Source organism: Labeo rohita, chromosome 8, assembly GCF_022985175.1.
Source record: "Labeo rohita strain BAU-BD-2019 chromosome 8, IGBB_LRoh.1.0, whole genome shotgun sequence".
Lineage (NCBI taxonomy): Eukaryota > Metazoa > Chordata > Actinopteri > Cypriniformes > Cyprinidae > Labeo > Labeo rohita.
In genome coordinates, this window is record NC_066876.1 from 31,465,605 (window position 1) to 31,486,028 (window position 20,424).

General features: G+C 26.7%; 1 protein-coding gene across 4 annotated transcripts in view; it reads left to right on the forward strand.

Moving 5' to 3' along the window:
• fbxl17 (F-box and leucine-rich repeat protein 17) overlaps window positions 1-20,424 on the forward strand; it is a 269,969-nt gene that overhangs the window by 79,033 nt on the left and 170,512 nt on the right. For all 4 annotated transcript variants that reach the window (XM_051118072.1, XM_051118073.1, XM_051118074.1 and 1 more), the window contains exon 6: window positions 19,311-19,418. In XM_051118072.1, coding sequence (XP_050974029.1) covers window positions 19,311-19,418 — 108 coding nt within the window. The remainder of the gene's footprint in view (window positions 1-19,310; window positions 19,419-20,424) is intronic.

Here is a 20,424-nt window from a genome sequence, read left to right on the forward strand (position 1 = left end):
CTGTGTGACTAAATAAACGGGATATAATGTCCAAGCATCTGTTTCGATCTTCAAAAAATGATCATAAAAGTCATATGATCTCTTTGTGTGAGGAACAGACTCAAATTAAAACTGGTTATACAAGAAAATATTCAGAAATGTGCAGTTTTTCAAGCTTGTGTGCAAGAAGTGATCAGCAGTGATGTCACAGCTAATATAAAGTGAATAAAGCTGCCATTCTTGAGTTAAAAATTAAAGAGAGATTTGAGAACGACAGCAGAAGGAAACTGTATTTCTATGATTTAGGGATTTTTGTAATTCCTTTTTGTCCTTTTTTTTGAGCTTGACTGTATAAATCACCATCTAGAAGAGCAGCTGTTTAACTGAAAGCTAAAAATAATGGCATTTGACATGAGTGTGAATAAATGAAAACACAGTTTTAGTTTTGTAAGGCTCTATGTATGAAATAAGTGTTTCCCTATATATATATATATATGTGTATATATATATATATATATATATATAATATTATATATATATATATATATATAATATTTTATATATATATATATATATATATATATATAATATATTATAATATATTTATATAATATAATTATTATTATTATTATTATTATTTTTATTTTTTTTTTAAAATGAGTTTGTTTTTTTTCTATTTTTAAATTTGTCTGGATTCTGTTTTAATGGGTTATGTGTTCATCAAAAAGCATATCTAATCAATTGATTTAATTAAACTTTTACACTACAGTAATCTTTTAAAATGTAACCAACTGAAAGCATAAAATTGCATGTTTTTTTTGTCAAATAAAATGTTTAGCAACAGTTTTGAATGTATTTTTTCGTATTTGTTAAAATAAACAAATAAATATAAAAATATAATATAAATTAATGTACATATAATTTTATTTTTATGAATAGACATTGAATTTGTATGTAAATAAAAATACATACTAAAAATAATAAATATGTAAATAATATAGTTGATGTGTGAATATATTTGATAATATATATGATAATATATTTTTCTTATAATATATATTTTTTGGTGTGAATAATATTTTTTTGCTTGGGATAAAAGCATAGTCTTAATTTATTAAATTTATTAAATCTGAATGTAAATAAAATAAATACATATATAAATATAAATATAAATATAAATATATAATAAATAAATATATAAATAAAAAGAAATACTAAAATAATAAATGTGTGAATGATATAGTTGATGTGTGAATAATATATAAGAATAATATATTTTCTAATATATTTTTATGTGAATAATATATTTTTTGCTTTGGATAAAAATGTCTTCGTAATTTATTAAATCTGAATGTAAATGTAAATATTTTGTGTATAATGTTTATTGAAAAACCTGTTCTGAAACTTAATTTGACAATCTCATTTGCATAATGTTTTTATTATAAATAGTAATATGTTTATAATTTCTTGGTTCTTTGAACTTTGTTGTGGTTGACATTGTGATTTGAGCTTCAATTAATTGTGCAGCCCTGCTTTTGATTAATTCATTCCAAAATTGACAAAACCGCCACATTCCGCAAAATTCCACATTTCTACAGCGAATTTCATTTTTGTAACTGAATCACTTGATTCTGGCTTTTTTTTTTGGGTGAACCGCCCCTTTAAGAGCCACAAATGTTTCCAAAATGTGAAACCGGAGCATGAAAAATGGCACAAATGAAGCCAAACTCATGCGATTTTTCTCAATCCATTGTGCAGCGCGTTTCATGTATGCAGTGACGGTGCAAGTGTCATTTCTCTGATAGCGCCCGTGTGTGTGTTTGTGTGTTTAATCAGCTCTGGATTAGAGTGTGTGTTTCGATAGAAAGCTGCGCTCTGTGTGTGTGTTTGTGTGTGTATTTCAAATTAAAGCAGCATGCATTCACTCCAGCCACTGAATCAACAGCACAGGAAATTGAAAACACGGCCGTACGCTTCAGCGCTCAGAGCGTCTCGGATCAGACGGCCAATTTCCACTTCCGCTCCGACCACATCACAAGTGTCTGCAGCTTAAGTCTCACCAACAATATATATAAGAGTCCGTGAACAGCCCGATCGGCCACCGCTGGCTCCGTCCCGCTGACATCAGCCGCGTTTCATCCTTAAACGCTCTTTGCAATTCACCTCTGTAATCCACAGTAATTGAAAATGTAATGAGTGCAGAGAGATATATATACCGTATGTGTGTGCAATGCTTTTCTGTGACATTTGACTGCATGTAATTCACGTTTTAAATAGATGGGATTCAATATCTGTGCCATTTCCACTCGCAACATTTCACATGTAGTTTTGAGTAAAAATGTAAATAACAAATGGGTTGTCTGCATTTGACATTAGGTTTTTGTGTAAATGATGTCCTGCAGTTTCTGTTTTGTTACTTTTTATATTAATTAGGAAGAATTTAGCTTTTGTGAGCTCATATTAAGTGAGAGTTGAGTGGATTATTTGTACTTTTATAAATTATTTTATCACCCTGCACCCTATTAAATTATTCATTTAAATAATAAATTAAACTAAACATTAAATTGAAAATGTAATTAAATTATTAAATAAAATTATCTGTATATTGCATTTAAAGTGTATTTTTAATTAAGTGTAAATAAATAATTAGTTAAAAATGTAATACAATTAACCATGCGATTAAAACGTACACTTTATAAATAGGTCCACATTAAATTAAAGTGTACATTAAATTAAGTGTAAATAAATTATATTAAATTAAAAATAAATTAAATAATAAATTAAACTAAACATTAAATTAAAAAGTAAACTAAATTATTAAATACAATAATGTGTATATTGCCTTAAAGTGTATGTTACATTAAGTGTACATAATTAATTATTTGTAATCAAATTAAACATGCAATTAAAACTTTTAAATAAAATAAGTGCATATTTAATTAAGGTGTACATTAAATTAAGTGTAAGTAAATTATATTAAATTAAAAATGTATTTCAGTTTTTAAAAAAGGTGTATATTGCATTAAAGTGTATTTTAAATTAAATGTAAATAAATAAATTAATTTAATAACATTAAACATGCAAATAAATTAATTTATATATAAAGTAAGTGGATATTAAATTAAACTGAACATTACATTAAGTGTAAATAAATTATATTAAATTAAATTAAATTAATAAATTAAATCTTTATATTGCATTAAAGTGCGTGTTAAAGTAAGTGTAAATAAATAACAATTAATAAAAAAAAAATAATACAGTTAAACAAGAAATTAAAACTTTCAAATAAAATAATTTATAAATAAGTACATATTAAATTAGTGAACATTAAATTGTGTAAATAAATTATATTAAATGAAATTAAAAATAATTTATAAAATAAATTAAACATTAAAAATGAAATTAAATTATTAAACAAAATAATGTGTATAGTGCATTAAGCGTATGTTAAATTGTGTAAATAATTAATTTAATTAAATTAAACATGCAGTTAAAACTTAACAATAAAATAATTGAGAAAAAAATAAGTGCATATTAAATGAAAGTGAACATTAAGTGTAAATAATTTATATTAAATTAAAAATAAATTAAATAATAAATTAAACTAAACATTAAATTAAAAATTAAATAAAATAATGTGTATATTGCATTAAAGTGTATGTTAAACTGTGTAAATAATTAATTTAATCAAATTAAATGCAATTAAAACTTACAAGTAAAATAATTTATAAATAAAATAAGTGCGTGTTAAGTTATAGTGAACACTAAATTAAATGTAAATAAATTAAATTAAATTAAATTAAAAATAAATTAAATAATGAATTAAACTAAACAGTAAATAAAAAAATAAATTATTAAATTATTAAATAAAATAATGTGTATATTGCATTAAAGTGTGTGTTAAATGAAGTGTAAATAAATAACAATTAAAAATTCAATAAAATTAAACATGCAATTAAAACTTACAAATAAAATAATTTATAAATAAAATAAGTACATATTAAATTAAAGTGAACATTAAATTAAGTGTAAATGAATTATCAAAATTCAATTAAAAGTAAATTAAGAATAAAATACATTTTAAAATAAAATGAAATAAAGTGTACGTGTTAATGTACGTGTTAATGTAATGTTAAGTGCAAATAAATAGTTAAAAAAAAATAGTATACATTAAATTAAATTAAGTGTACATTATAATAAAAAATAAAATAAAAAATGCCGCCATACTGAGTTTGTTCTGTGCAGATATATTCTATACTTCAGCTGCAGTCTGAACTGATTTATTCCCACAAAACTCGCTGTAAAGTCAGAAGGTTAAGCAGGTAATCAAAGACGTCACAGTCTGACAGAAATGAAATGAACCGAGTCGCTCGCGCTCTGAGCCTTTCAAACGCAAATGAATTAAGTTATTAAAAAGACATGACAATCAAACAATAGGCGCTCCAATAACCCGGTCAAACAATCCTGAGATTAAATGTAGTTTTCATTGGACGCGACACCATTTTATTACTCCTTTTTCCTCAGACTAACCGTCCGTCTCAAGCGCCTTCCCGTGGGTTTGATCCAAAATCAAGCCGTTGTTTATAAATCACTTTATGCGAGTGAAGGACAGCAGGACAATAAGAGTGAATAAGTAAATTGATTTTCCTTTGTAAAACCTCGTGCATTTTGATGGAGAAACGAGTCAAAGATGTGCGTTTGAGAACAGAACGGCTTCTGTAATCAATCTGCTGCTTTCTGAACAAACGATCAGTGAGATGTTCGCCTTTATTGATCATCGAGGAAATTCTGGTTTATTTGTAGGTTGATTCAGACAGATGAGCTGCGGTTTTGCTGTGGCGTTTGTCGTTTAGTTTCAGAGGAAGAGTGACACGCACTAACGTATTTCTGTCATTTCTAATGGTGTTTTGACGAGCGACTGACCTTTCCATCACGGATCAGACGGGCTGTCCGGACCCTCGTCACGCTGAGCTGCTTTCACACGCGTCTGAGAGGGAAGTGGGCGGATGTCATTTAATGACAGGATGTCTTGTGCGAACTCTTTTCTTTGTCTTACTGAAGTCCTTCAAGGGTTTTGTAGCAAGAACTAGAGGGCCGCTTTTTCATGGAAATAAAAATCATTTTGTACTGTTTGAAAATCCAAGCTACAATTCTAAACTGGAAGTGTCTGCTCTGCCACAGCCAGGGTTGCCAGGTCTGCGTGACAGAACTCACCCATGCCGGTCAAAAACAGCCCAAAGTAGTGCAAGGACTTAAAATATGGCTTAAAATATGGCATTTCCATACCTAAAATACATATCTTATATTCGCTGTTATGCACCTTTATCGTAAATACAGCTCAAAGGCTTCCTGCCAGTGGCTTTCCTTCACAACACTTAACATTCAGCGCAGTTTTAATGTAGGTAGAATGCAAAATACTTGGCAACCCTGTAAATAAATTACATTAAAATGATATAAAATTAAAAATTCAATTAAAAATCAAATAAAATAGTGTATTTGAAATTAGTGTAAATGTAAATAAATTATGTTAATATAAAAAAAATTAAGTAATTAAATACAAATTAAAATACAATGGAATAAAGTGTACAATAAATTAAATGTAAAGTACAAAAAACAGTTAAATAAAATTAAAAATGCAATTAAAATTGTTAAAGTCAAATAAAATTAGTAAATAAAATGAATTATATATATAAATATATATATATATATATATATATATATATATATATATATATATATATATATATATATATATATATATATATATATATAATGTATATGTATATGTATATGTATATGTATATATATATAAAATTGTGTACAAAAATGTAAAACGTGTACATTGAATAAAGTGTACATTAAATGAAGTGTAAATAAATGATATTACAATTGAATAATTAAATAAAAACTACAATAAAATGAAATAAAGTGTACATTAAATTAAATGCAAATAAATAGTTTAATAAATTAAAAATTAAATAAAATTTTAAATAGATTTAAAAAAAAAATTATTAAATCAAATAAAAATAAAATAAAATTAAGTATACATTAAATTAAATTAAGTGTAGGCCTACCAGTTGGAAAATATTTCAGTACAAGCATTTCAGTCAGTTGTAATTTCTTAATATTTCTTAATATTTGAAAAAATCAACACATGGCAACAGTTTAAAAGTAGCCCAATTTCTGTGGAAAAAATGTGGACTTGGCAACCTTGGATCCAACACTAAATTAACTGTAAATTACATTGAAAATAAATAAAATAAATTAAAATTTAGTTAAAAAGCAAATAAAATTATGAAATTAAAATAAATTAAGTGTATTTCAAAATGTAAAAAATAAAAATAATAATTTAAAAAATGTAAGTAAAATGAAATATAGTGTACATTAAATTAAATGTAAAGTGCAAATAAATAGTAAGTAAATTAAAAATAAAATTAAAATTAAACAAAAAAACTCTAAATTTAATTATTAAAGCAAATAAAAATAATATAAAATGAAGTATACATTCAATTAAATGAAGTGTAGGTCTATCAGTGGCCCTCCTTCTTAAAACATCTAGTGCGGTTTTATCATAGGTAGCATGAAAATATTTCAGTACAACCATTTTAGTCAAATGTACTTTCTGTAATATGTCAAACCATTAACCCCGGGAGAAAAATCGACAATGGCCCAAATTAAACAAAAAAACACTGACTTGGCAACCCTGCATTCAACACCAATTACAGGACTCAGATCGTGATGGAGGATATTCAGATAATCAGATATTCAAATAAATAAATGAAAACTAAATTAAATTTAATAAAATTAAAAACAAAATATAAAAAGTAAAACAAAAAACAAATATAATATATAATTTTTTAAGTAAATTCTAACCTAAAATCTTAATGTTACAATGATAATAAGTGCATTTGTGCTGTTTTGGCTTTGGAGTGAATGTGTTGGAGGGTGAAACAGATGTTTTAGTCACGAGTAACTCGTTACGCCCTGAAAATTAAAGCCAGACGTTCCCGCAAAAAAAGCCATAACCGTCAACCGCAATTAATTACCGTATGACTCACGTCAGTTTAGCGCAGATGAGAACTTCACTGTACTCCTGCAATATAATTGCAACTCATTAAAATATTTGTAAATATTCTGTAACACTGCTGTTGGCCTAACCAGCGCTTTGGATGAAATATGATGATAGATCGTAAATAATTCCACCCAAAATGATTCTGTCATGATTTACACACACGCATTTGGTTCCAAAATCATATGACTGACTTTCTTACGTGTTCTGAAACGCAAAAGGAGATTTTAATAAGGAACTTTTATGATACTTTTTATGTTTTCGAAACTGTTAGAATCATTATTCACTTTTTGTATTTGGGAAATAAAGCTGTTGAATATCTATTCTTGTGTAAATGATGACAGAAAGTAAATCCCTTGAGTTCAGCCGCTTGTATTGAAACGCTTCTGCTGCTGATTTAATAGTGATAAAGAATCAGACACGAAGCTTGTGAAGTGATGGTCGTGTGGATTCAGACGTTGTGTTATTAATGACGTTTATCACATTAATATTAGCATCCAGACGGCCGGGTGTCTGCCGATAACATATCATACCAGAAACATCCCATTCTGTTTGGGTTCAATCTTCTTCCTAGACTGATTTATGAATGATTTATGAATTTCAAAGCTTTAAAGGCAGAATTTTTTGGATGATGTTTAGCTTAAATCACATAGTCTGTAGGTCTTTTCATATAAGGATTAGCGAGAGTTATTTAGCTATGTTATATTTAGTCAAATTATTATTTGTACAGTTATATATATATATATATATAGTATATATATATATATATATATATAGTTATTGTGCAGGAAAATGTACTTCCAAAATATTAAAAATAAATAATAATAATAAATAATAAAAATGCTTCAGGTAATATCATTCTATTTCTTCCATATTTTAATTTTTAAAAAGTTTTTTATTTAATTTTTTACATTAAATTATTGATTTATGCCTTCATTTGATATGAATAATGATATTTTGATATTTTATGTATAAATTTGTATTAAAGCATAAAACCAGAAAAATATATAATAGACAACAGAGAATACCTGAAAGTAAATAATATAGGGCATTATTATTGTAAAAATGTTAGTAAATTCTTAAATTGTTAAGGCTTTATAAATGTAATTGATTAGATGTGCTTTTTGATTATTAATATTTAATGAAACTATTAAAACAGGATCCAGAAATAATGAAATGAAGAAGAAAAAAAGTATTTGGGAGATATAAAAATTAGTTTGGGGGAAAATATAAAAAACAAACAAACAAATTATTTTTTAAATAATTGTAAATGGTTAAACTTTTGTTAAAATGTATACATTTTATGAAATTAAAATGGAAAGAAAGAATGAATGGCTTTATTTGATTATGACCGTTTTTTATATAAATTTGTATTAAAGCATAAAACCAGTAAAATATAAAATAGACAATAGAGAATATCTGTAAGTAAGTAAGAAAGTAAGTGTAAGTAAGTATAAGTAAGTAAGTAAATAAATTAATAAAGGGCATTATTTTTGTAAAAGTGTTAGTAAATTCTTAAATTGTTAAATGTATTTGATATGTGCTTTTTAATTATTAATATTTAATTAAACTATTAAAACAGAACCCAGAAATAATAAAATAGGGGGAAAAAAGAATTTGGGAGAAATAAAACTGAATGTGGAGATCGATCGATCAATCAATCAATCAAACAAATTTCGCTGGCTTTAAAAAAATATTTTTTGTATCATTTTAAAATGGTTAAACTTTTGTTAAAATGTACAAGCTTTATGAAATTAAAATAGAAAGAAAGAATTAATGCCTTCATTTAATTATTGTCTTTTAATATATAAACTTGTATTAAAGCAACAGAATATCTGAAAGTATGTTAATTAATTCATATAGAGCACTGTTATTGTAAAAATGCTAGTAAATTCTTAAATTGTAAGGCTTTATAAATTGAATTGATTTGATGTGCTTTTTGATTAATATTTATATTTAATTAAACTATTAAAACAGAATCCATAATAATAATTATATATAAATAAATAAATAAATAAATAAATAAAACAAATTTTATTGGCTTTAAAAGTGTATATATATATATTTTTTTTTTAATAATTTTACATGGTTAAACCTTTTGTTAAAATGTATACGTTTTATGAAATAAAAAAATCAAAAAAGAATTAATGCCTTTGTTTTGATTACAACCTTCTTTATGTATAAATTTATATTAAGGCATAAAACCAGAAAAATATAAAATAGACAACAGAGAATACCTGTAAATAAATAAATAAATAATATTATTGTAAAAATATTAATGTATGTAAGTAAATAAATAAATAAATAAATAAAATAGATTTCACTGGCTTTAAAAATAAAATTTTTATGTAATTTAAAATGGTTAAACTTTTGTTAAAATGTATATGTTTTATGAAATTAAAATGGAAAAAAAAAAGAATACAGAAAAAAAAATCTAACTTTCTCACAGGGCCCTGAATAGTGTGACTCTTTGTGTTTGTTGTGAATAAATGGTTGCGTTGTGCTCACAATTACACGGTTGATTAAAATGCTCAGCGGTCGACTCTGCTTTAATGTCTAATGTTTATTCAGATGCTTTTATTGTGCTTTGCTAAATCTAAATCTAAATATATTTTTTAAAAAAGTAACTCTCCATAATCAGAACATGTTGAAGGTCAGCGGCTCGCGCTCTGAATGCTGAGTGTGTTAATTAGCGCTGTGCTGTTAATTGATAAATATTCCCGGCGGGCGGGAGCGCGTGGGTGTTTGTTCTGGGGTGACACGCGTGATGCTGACGGGAGAGACGCACGGCAGACTAATGAGACGCTCTCGCACACTTCACACTGACCTCTGCATTCACACACACACACTCACACACACACATCTGAGGACTATATCGATTGTTTAGCATCTCGCTGCTGTAATATAAAACATGCATGGCAGCAGCTTAATGTTACACCTGTTTAATGATGCCATTTTTGACCATGCCTACTATAAAAACCATAGATTGTTAATAGATTAAATTGAGTAAACTGTGAATTGTTTGGTTTGCTGCAGCTTCAGTTTTTGCATTTAGAACCCCCAATAAAATTAAATTATATTATATTTTATATATTCATTCATTTTTTATTAATTTATTTTATGGAGCTCATCCTAACAGTTGAAAATTATTGATGACATTATCTATTTATTGTCATCTATCTACATTATCTATTATTTATTCTTGTATTTCTATTTAATTTTAATTAATTTATTTTTAATAAATAAATAAATAAATAAATAACATGAATAAAAAAGTATAATAAAATCTTTTAAATAAATAAATATCATAAATACATTTATTATTTATTCTTATATTTTTATTTATTTTTGTTTATATTATATAAATATATAAGTGAATAAATATTTTTAAATAAACATTTTGTTGGGTGCACACTACACAGATTGACTGTAAATTTAGCTGTTTAGTAGTTAGTTATTTAGTTAATTTTTATTAGAATTATCATTAGTTTTGAGAATTAGTTTTTTGCAATGTGCTTTTTTCCCCCCCCATTCATTTATTTATTCTTTTTTTTTTTTTTTTTTTTTTGGCTTAGAGCTTTTTACTTTTTTTTTTTTTTAAATGGAAAAAATGTATTTAATATTATATTTTTATGATTTAATTAACTGACATGCAGGAAAACTAAATATTTGTTATAGGTGTTTTTTTTTTTTTTTAGTAATTGTCTTCATGTTTATTTTAAATAAAAAATTGTATTTAATGTTAAATTATTATGATTTAAATAATTATGACATGCAGGGAAAAGGATGTTTTTTTAGTAATTATTTAATTTTTTATGTTAATTAAAAATTTGTATTTAATGTTACATTTTTATGATTTAAATTAAGACATGCAGGGAAAAAAGTAAAACAATTTTAAACGTCTTTTTCAGTAATTGTCTTATTTTTTATCTACCGATGCCGGAGCAGGGATGTAAGTTAGACGAGCTTTTGTTTTAGTTTTTATTTTAATTAAAATTAAATTATTATTAAATTATTATGACATGCAAGAAAAAAAAATGTTTTTAAATGTGTCTTTCAGTAATTGTTTTATTTTTAATAAAAAAAAAGAAAAAAAGAAAAATGTTACGTCTTTATGGTTTAAATAATTAAGACATAACTAAAACAATAATTAAATGATTAAAACAAAATATTTTTAAGGTGTTTTTTTAGTAATTGTTTTTTTTTATTTAATTTTAAAAAAATTATTTAATATTACATTTTTATGATTTAAAGAATTATACATTGTTCCAACAACACATGAACTTCAGCAATGTTTCTATAATCTGTTAACAATTGATATTTTATACTGATGTTCATCAATGTGCATTGTCTCTATTAAGAAAGTAAATAAATGAATAACAGGTCCTTTTCACAAGCCTGTGATGACGCGTTTCAACGGTCATCGTCACCATAAATCCTTTAAAGTTTTTTATATTTTGATTTTTAAAATTATGTACATTTATAACACTATACTTTGTTTCAACAAAAAAAAACAAATTAAAGAAGTAGTCCACTTCCAAAACAAAGATTCACATATAATGTACTCACCCCATTGTCATCCACGATGTTCATGTCTTTCTTTCTTCAGTCGTAAAGAAACTATGGTTTTTGAGGAAAATATTTCTGCATTTTCTCCATATAATGAACTGACATGGTGCCCCGATTTTGAACTTATAAAATGCGGTTGTAAACGATCCCAGCCGAGGAAGAAGGGTCTTTATCTAGCAAAACGATCGGTTATTTTCATAAAAAAAAATATAATTTAAGTTCTTTTTTTTTTTTTTAATCTCAAACGCTTGTCTTGCCTTTTTGTCCCTGAACTCTGTGCACTGTGGCTCAAGACAGTTAGGGAATGTCAAAAAACTCCAATAGTATTTTCTCCCTCAACTTCAAAAATCATTTCAAAATCATCCTACATCGCTGTAGAAGTACCGACCCAGTCTTTGCAAAGTGAACATGTAAAGAAATTCAAACATCCTTAACAAAAAAGGTAAACAGTGATACAGGATGATTTTGAAGTTGAGGGAGAACATGAGATGGGAGTTTTTCGACATACCCTAACTGTCATAAACCGGGAAGAAACAGTCCAGGCAGAGTAAGACAAGACGAGCGTTTGACATTAAACAGTATATAAATTGTATTATTTTTATTAAAATAACCAATCGTTTCGCTTGATAAGACCCTTCTTTCTCATCGTTTACAACCGCATTTGGGATCGTTTGAAGCCGCATTTAAACTGCATTTTGGAAGTTCAAAATTGCTGAAATGTTTCCCTCAAAAAAACGCCTGAAGAAAGAAAGACATGAACATCGTGGATGACAAGGGGGTGAGTAAATTATTTGTAAATTGTTGTTCTGGAAGTGGACTTCTACTTGGTCTATGCGAGAGACAGTAAATTTGACATCGTTCTCTCTTCTGACTGCCGAAATCAGTCTCTCTCTGTTTTTTTTTCCTTTGATTTGAAAGTCTTGAAAACACTATCTTGTAGTTTTTCTTTTGTTATTTGAGCAAATGGGAATGCAAAAAAATATATTTGTGGTACTCTCCCATTCACTGCTCTCGGATTTTACCCAACTATGACGACTTCCGTTATGAGAAACCCGGAAATGTGAGAAAAGTCCATAAGTACGGAAGAAGGTTAGTGTTTGTCTTCGTTCACGCAGGTCTGTTTTAGGAAGCGTATCAGTGGTAATGACTCAACCTGCAGCGTGTGGACTAGTTTTAGTGTTTTTGGGGTCATTATAGGTTTCCCTGTGATTCCCCATCAGTCTTATAAATGACACAGATGCATTGGGCATGTTAACACCTGCATCTCTCCGTCCCACGAGTAGATGGACGCAGCACAATTAGGCTGATAGATGAGCGTCCCGCTGACCCGCATCCATCTCATTGATAAAGCTCTGCTCCTCTCTCTTTATTCCCACCTCCCATAATGCCTCTCTGCGTGGTGGGTGGCGACAGGAAGTGCGGCCGAAAACGGATGATCAGCACTTTTGACGCCCTGCTGCGGACGCTTTAGAGACGCACATTTGCAGGGTAAATTGGCTGTTAGAACGGCTGCTTGTTACGAGCCCAAATAAAGTAATGAGAATGAATGGGCCGCGCGCTTCTGTAATCTATTCACCGTCTGACAGAAAGAAACATAGTCAGAGGAGCCGTTAACATGCGCGTGTGTATGTTTGTGAACGGATCGTTCTGTCGGTCGATGTCTCGCGCTCTTACAACCACATGTGCAATATTTAGATTCAGGAGACTGCTGTTGTTTTGTAGATGGATCGTCTGCTGTCTGCTCATTTTTTTTAAACATTTTTAATTTCTACATTTTTTCTTTAATTTTTTTATTTCTCTTCTTTTGTAAATCTAGCTGCACAAGTTTTTTTGTTTTGTTTTTCTGAGTGCTGTGAATTGCATGAAACCTGTCAAGAAATGTCACCTCAAAATAAATGAATTTAATTTTGCATAACAAAAATGAAGCCAGTATATAGGATTATTGATTGGTTAGATTTGTTTGCATTGCCTTGCATAATTTTCACAATGATAAAACACGTTTCACTCCAATTAGCATTGCAATAAATACGTAAATAAACACTCAATGTAATGCATTGAAAGTATTCTTAATAATGCTTAAAATAGTTTATTTTTTTGCTTATATTATATAATTATATAAATATTTGTAAATAAATACATTTTGTTGGGTACACACTACTCAGATTAACTGTAAATTTAGCTGTTAGTTTTTTAGTAGTTAGTTAAGTAATTATTTTTGAGAATTAGGTGGGGCTAATGTGTGTGTTTATTTATTATTTTTTGGAAATTAAAGATTTAAATTTCTAGATTTAGAAAAAAAAATGTCAGTGTTACATTTGATTTGACATACGATTTAAATAATTATGACATGCAGGAAAAAAATAAATGTGTCTTTATTTGTTTTATTTTAATTTTAAAAAAGTGTGTTTAATGTTACATTTTTATTAATTAAATAATTATGACATGCAGTAATTGTTTTATTTTATATTTTAATAAAAAAAAGTCTGCTTCTTTTCTTTTGTATTTTTTATTTTTGCTTTTCTTTTGTTCTGAAAGTGTCATAAATCTCATGAAACCTGTCAAGAAATGTCATGCCAAAATCAGAAAAGACAATTAAATGCTGCATAAAGGAAATAAATCAGTATTTAGTTACTTTTTGCATTGTTTAATATTATTTTCATGACATTTTAAAAGCATTTCCCTCTAATTCTCATTTACTGTAATGCAAAAATTATTTAACACAGTAACATGTTTATTAATGTATAGTACGCTGATGTAAATTAATCATAATGAAAACAGTATAACTATAATATTAAAAACTATCAAACTCAATGCAAATATTTTTAATGCTAAGGCTATTTTCCCTTTTTTTAAGCATGTTTCCTTTTGATTCTTATTTAATATAATGCAAAAAATAAAACGGCTAATTTACTGAATACAAACATTTATTTCTATTTATGCATGCAATGTAGTGTGTGCATTAATTTATGCTATTTTAAATTCTAGAACTACAAAATTAAAACTCAACGTGTCATAAAAAAATATGCTTTTCCTTATGTAAAATATAATTTCTCATTTATGGTTTTCTTTTGGTTGTTGGGGTGAAATACAGCCTGAACATGTTTCCAATCGTGTAGTCGCAAAATAAATGATCATTGTCATGATTTAGGAATTTTGATGACTGAAAATAAAGGTGCGTGAACAATTAAAGAGTATGAATTATGGCTCTGGCCGCTGTGACACGCTGAATGCTGGCAGGCGTTTGTTCACGTCTCTGTTCTGAGCTGAAATTGCCATCCAAGGCTTTAAAAGCAGGAGGAGTCCAGCTCAATCCACAGCCAGACCCACTGCTGTTTTACGGAGTTCACGGTGTTAAAGACAAGAGGACGAGCTGCCAAATGCAGCACATGCCCTTATGTGAGCTGCGGTGACAATAGCGATTCTCATGTCGATGAACTGATATTGATTCTTGAACCCAAAGAATCGATCTCTGCTGTTTTCAGTTGATACATGAACAAAAATTAAACTGTAACATTGTTAGAATGTAACACCTCCCATCCAATAATTGCAGTAACCTTTGTGCTTTGTTACTTTTGATATGAAACAATGTTTCAGCTTTCAAATTCAAAATTAGTTTTAGAATGAAATTCAGTCAATAAATGTGGCTTTGTGGCTAGACAAAATAACTTATTATGATAATTATATGCACTATATTACATATTCATTATATTTTACTTGATCTGTTCTTCAATTTTTAATGCAGGTTTGAATAAATCTTGAAAATAAGTTATGCATCCCAGTGTTTAAATGTTTTTATTTCAACAAACTAAAGTAAAAACAGGATCATATTATTAAAAAACATTATAATACATTTTTATTATATAATAATTTTACTTTTAACACTGCCTTGTGTGCAATTTAAGTGTTTGTTTATAAATAACTTTAATATAATTATGCACCAACTGACAGGGTTTGTTGTAGTTTACAGCATCAGTTGAGAGTTTTTTTTTCTTTAAAACAATTGAAAACTAACAAATATTATCTAAAGTACAAAATAAAAGTACAAATATACACCATGCATACAACATTGGAGTATTGAATTTAAATGAATCATATCGCAAAATATATGAAAATAATAATAATTGTTATAAAAAATTAAGTTGTATATGATATAAATAATTATAAATATATAAACTTATGTCTCTTTATATATTTATTTATTTATTTATTTATTTATTTATTTAATTTTTTTTTCAAGAAATGTCACCCCAAAATCAAAAATAATAAGAAATTATATGATACATTAAGAAAATGTATTGTAATGTTTTACAGTTTTTAGGATAATTGATCATTTAGAGTTTATGCTTTGTTTTGCATAATTTCCACGATAATAAAACACATTCTCTTAATAAGTAAATAAATAAATATAATTATACATTTACATATATTTATGCATTATAAATATCCATATAAAAATAATACATTTAATTAATTCATGTGATGCATCAGTGATTAGTAAAAAGTATGTTTGTTTGTTTATTTATTTATTTATTTTAATTTATTGGCAAAATATTTATACACCATGCGTGCATACATCATTGCAGTAATTTATTAATTTATGCTGATTTAAATTAATCATAATACAGTTATATTAAAATAATAATAGTAATAATAATAAAAAATTATATATAATAGTGTAACATATATAATAATAGAAATATAATTGAAATAACGATCATTGATAATTTAGCATTGCATTGTTTTGCATACTTTTCATGACAAACGTAAAATTTTGTTTTATTTATGTGTTTATTTATTGGTGAAATATTTATAAACCATGCATGTAAGAAACCTGCCAAGAAATCTCACCACAAAATCAAAAGAAATAGGAAATTGTCTGATGCATTAAGAAAATGTATTGTAGTGTTTATTTACAGTTATTAGGATAAGTGATAATTTGGGGTTTTTGCTTTATTTTGCATAATTTCCATGAGAATAAAACACATTTCTCGTCATTAAAAAATAAATAAATAAATAAATAAAAAATAATAATAATAATTTAATTAATTCATATGATGCATCAGTGATTAGTGAAATATTTATTTATTTATTCATTTATTCATTGACAAATATTTATACACCATGCATACATTATTGTAGTAAGTGATTTACTAATTTATGCTTTTTTAAACGAAGCATAATACAATATATATAATAATAATAATAATAATAATAATAATAATAATGATAATGATATATAATAGTGTCCTATATAACATATAATAATAGAAATATAACAGAAATTACAATCAAAATATGTTGCATAAAGACAATTAAGTCAATATCAATTGTTTTTTTTTTTTTTTTTGCATTATTTTCATATTTAAAAACATTTCCGTCTAATTCAAATTTACAGTAATGCAAAAAATCTCAATATACTAATTAATGTACCAATGCAGTATTCCTGATAACTGAATCAAATTGCACATTTGTGAATCAAAATCGAATTGAATCGTGAAATTGTGAACTTAGTCCTGAGTGTGTTTGTAGAGTCAGGGGTGTGAATGGGTTCCCATCCCGTCACTCCAGATGAATGAATGTCCTGCAGGGGTCACTGGGATGTCAGAGAAGCTTCTAGAATCCCCACATTCCCCTGATGTCTTAGAAAGAGTCTTAAGATGGATGAGGCACTGGTGTAATTCCTCCACTGCGGTCCTCTGTCTTACTTGCGTTCGCCCAGATGACCTTTAAGATACAGGTAGCAAAAGCCGTGTGATGTACGGCCTGAAATAACAGTCTGTTTTTCACATCAGCTTGCCGTGTGCTTTAAATAATGTTTGTGGTCGTGCCAGGAAAAGTGTGCCAGAATCACCATTTATAAGCATCGTGCTATATGTGACAGGCGGCGCTTGACCTCTGACCCGGGACGGGTGACTGAGAGGACGGCCGCTGAGATCACGCTGCTCTTATTGAGTTTGTTAAGCCATTAGTCGCATCAGCTCAGTTTGATCAGCACAGATTCGATTTGGTTTCTGTATTGCCAGGGGAAATTGATTAAATGCATCTTCCTTTTGCATAAGGTCAAAGGTCAAAGTGAGGAGACGAGCTAATTGGATGCAAGATTGAACTTTTCATAAGTTTTTAAAACCATTTAATGATTCAGTGTGGTGTATTGTTCTATTGTATTATGAACATTTATATGCTCATTATAATATTATAATATCACAAATATAATATGAATATTACAACTTCAGTCTATTAAAGTCCAAAAGTTGTTACATCTTTGTACTTTTTCAGTGCTATAATATATGATATAAGTATAATACAATTATACATAATATATGTAATCCTATATTACAATATCAATTAAATATTAAGGTCCAAAACACAAGTTTAATATAATATAATATAAATTGCTATTTTAATATAAATTTTAATGTAAATATTGAATATTAAAGGCTATTAAAAAGATATCCAAAAGATATCAGTGTAAATATTTGGTTTTAATCCTTCATTTTAAAAAAATATAATTTGTAAAATATGATTTTAATTTAAAATATAAATTCATTTAAAATATGATTTTTCAAATTTAATATAAATATTATAACTTAATGTTTTTGTGCTATAATATATGATATAAGTATAATAAAATTATACATCGTATAATATGTAATATTATATTACAATATCAATTAAATATTAAATTCCAAAACATGTTTAATAAAAAAAAAAAATATAATATAATATAATATAATATAAATTGCTATTTTAATATAAATTTTAATATAAATATTGAATACTAAAGTCTATTAAAGTCTAAAAGATATCAGTTTAATTATTCAGTGCAATATTTAAAACAAATATGATTTGTAAAATTATGTTAATTTTAAACATGAATTAGTTTAAAATATGATTTTTTTTAAATGTAATAAAACATTATAACTTAAGTCTATTAAATTGACTTCATAATTATGAAGATATTTGTAAAAATATTTATTAATTTATTTTTGTAAAAATTATATTTAAACTTTAATTTTTTTATTTCAATTTTACTTTTCACAATTGTAATGCTTTGGTAAAATATTATTACTTCAAATATGTGTTTTCAGTTTTCATTCTAAATTTATTTTATGGTTTAGTAATTTTATGTGCTTTTTTTGTAATTTCTATTTAGCTTCTTTTTTAATACAACGTACTTTTTTTGTTTAAAATATGATTTTTCAAATTTAATATAAACATTATAATGTAAGCCTATTAAATTGTCTTCACCCTGCATTTTAACATCTTTGTCATGTTTGTCAAGTTATTTGTGTGTCTGGTTTTTATTTATCTTTTTTTTAATGTAAATATGCCCTTTACACACACTAAAAAATCAATAAAAATAATATAAAAAAGTTTTCCCTATTATTTAGGATTAGTTTTTGTCCTTATAGTTTCTGTTTTATTTTAATTTTATGTTTTAATAATTTTATTTTTACGTGTTTAATTTCTTCTTCTTCTTCTTCTTCTTTTTTTTTTTTTTTGTGCAGACATCTCCTGTATCCCTTGTTTAAATTTAGGGCTTTTCTGTGTTTTTCAAGAATCAAGCAAGTTTTGCTTGTAATAAACAGAAGATCAGCTTTACCAGAACTGGTTAAAGCACTAGTTACGGAACCAATATTAATAGTAAGAGCTGTGTCTGGTTTTGACGTGTTTTTGTTCCTCTGTTTCTCAGGTGACGGATAAATCGGTGCAGGCGTTTGCAGAGAACTGTCCCGATCTGCAGTTTGTGGGCTTCATGGGCTGTTCAGTCACGTCTCAGGGCGTCATTCACCTCACCCGGGTAAGACACGCTCCCGTCCTGTCCTGTCCCACGAGTGAATCGTTCCGTTTGAAGCGACTCACCTGCTAATGAGCGTCTTTGATTTCAACACATCCCTCCAACTTCACAAAGACGGGTTTTTATTTTGCCTTCACTTTTAAATCTCATTAATGTGTAATGAGGTGAATCGTAAAATGTTGAAGATCCAACACACCCCGCTGTTTGCGCATTAGCATGCTAATGAGAGAAAGCTATCTTCAACACACCGGCGCAGCTAAAGAGCTGCTGTAATTGCCTGCATGGAAATTATTAGGTAATGATATTCTTGCTTTTTGTGTTTTGTTTTTGCCCCTATTTCTCACCGCATATTCTGGAGACACAAACTAGGACATCTTGAACCTAAAATGGAGTCTAATTATATCCAACATGCTCCTTCCAACTAGTATTATTATTAACTTATGTGTATATTAACTATTATATTACATTATACACTAATTATAATAATTATAATATTGCAATTATAATATAAATACTATAACTTAAAGTCCATTAAAGGTTGAAAATATAATGATAAAAAAACATTTATAATAATAAAATAAAATAAAATAAAATAAAATAATGTTATTTTTACGTCCAGGCTGTTATTTTAGTATATAAATATATATGAACTATTAAATTATTTATTGGTATTTTGAATTAACTTTCATACTTATACTTTTAGTTTTAATTTTAGATTAAATTTTATTGTGTGCTATTATTATTATTATTATTATTATTATTATTACTATTATTGATCTTCTGTTTATTACAAGCATTATTATTATTATTATTTTCAGTTTTACTTTTAGCAGTTTTAGTGCAAATATGGTGAAATATTAGTACTTTAAATTTATGTTTTTATTTTCATTGTGAATTTATTTGAAGGTTTAGTAATTTTAATGTTAATATTGCTTTTGTCTTTTGTATTAGGTTTTTTGGTCATTTCTATTTAGGTTTATTTTTTCTGCTTTCGGTTTTAGTTTTATTA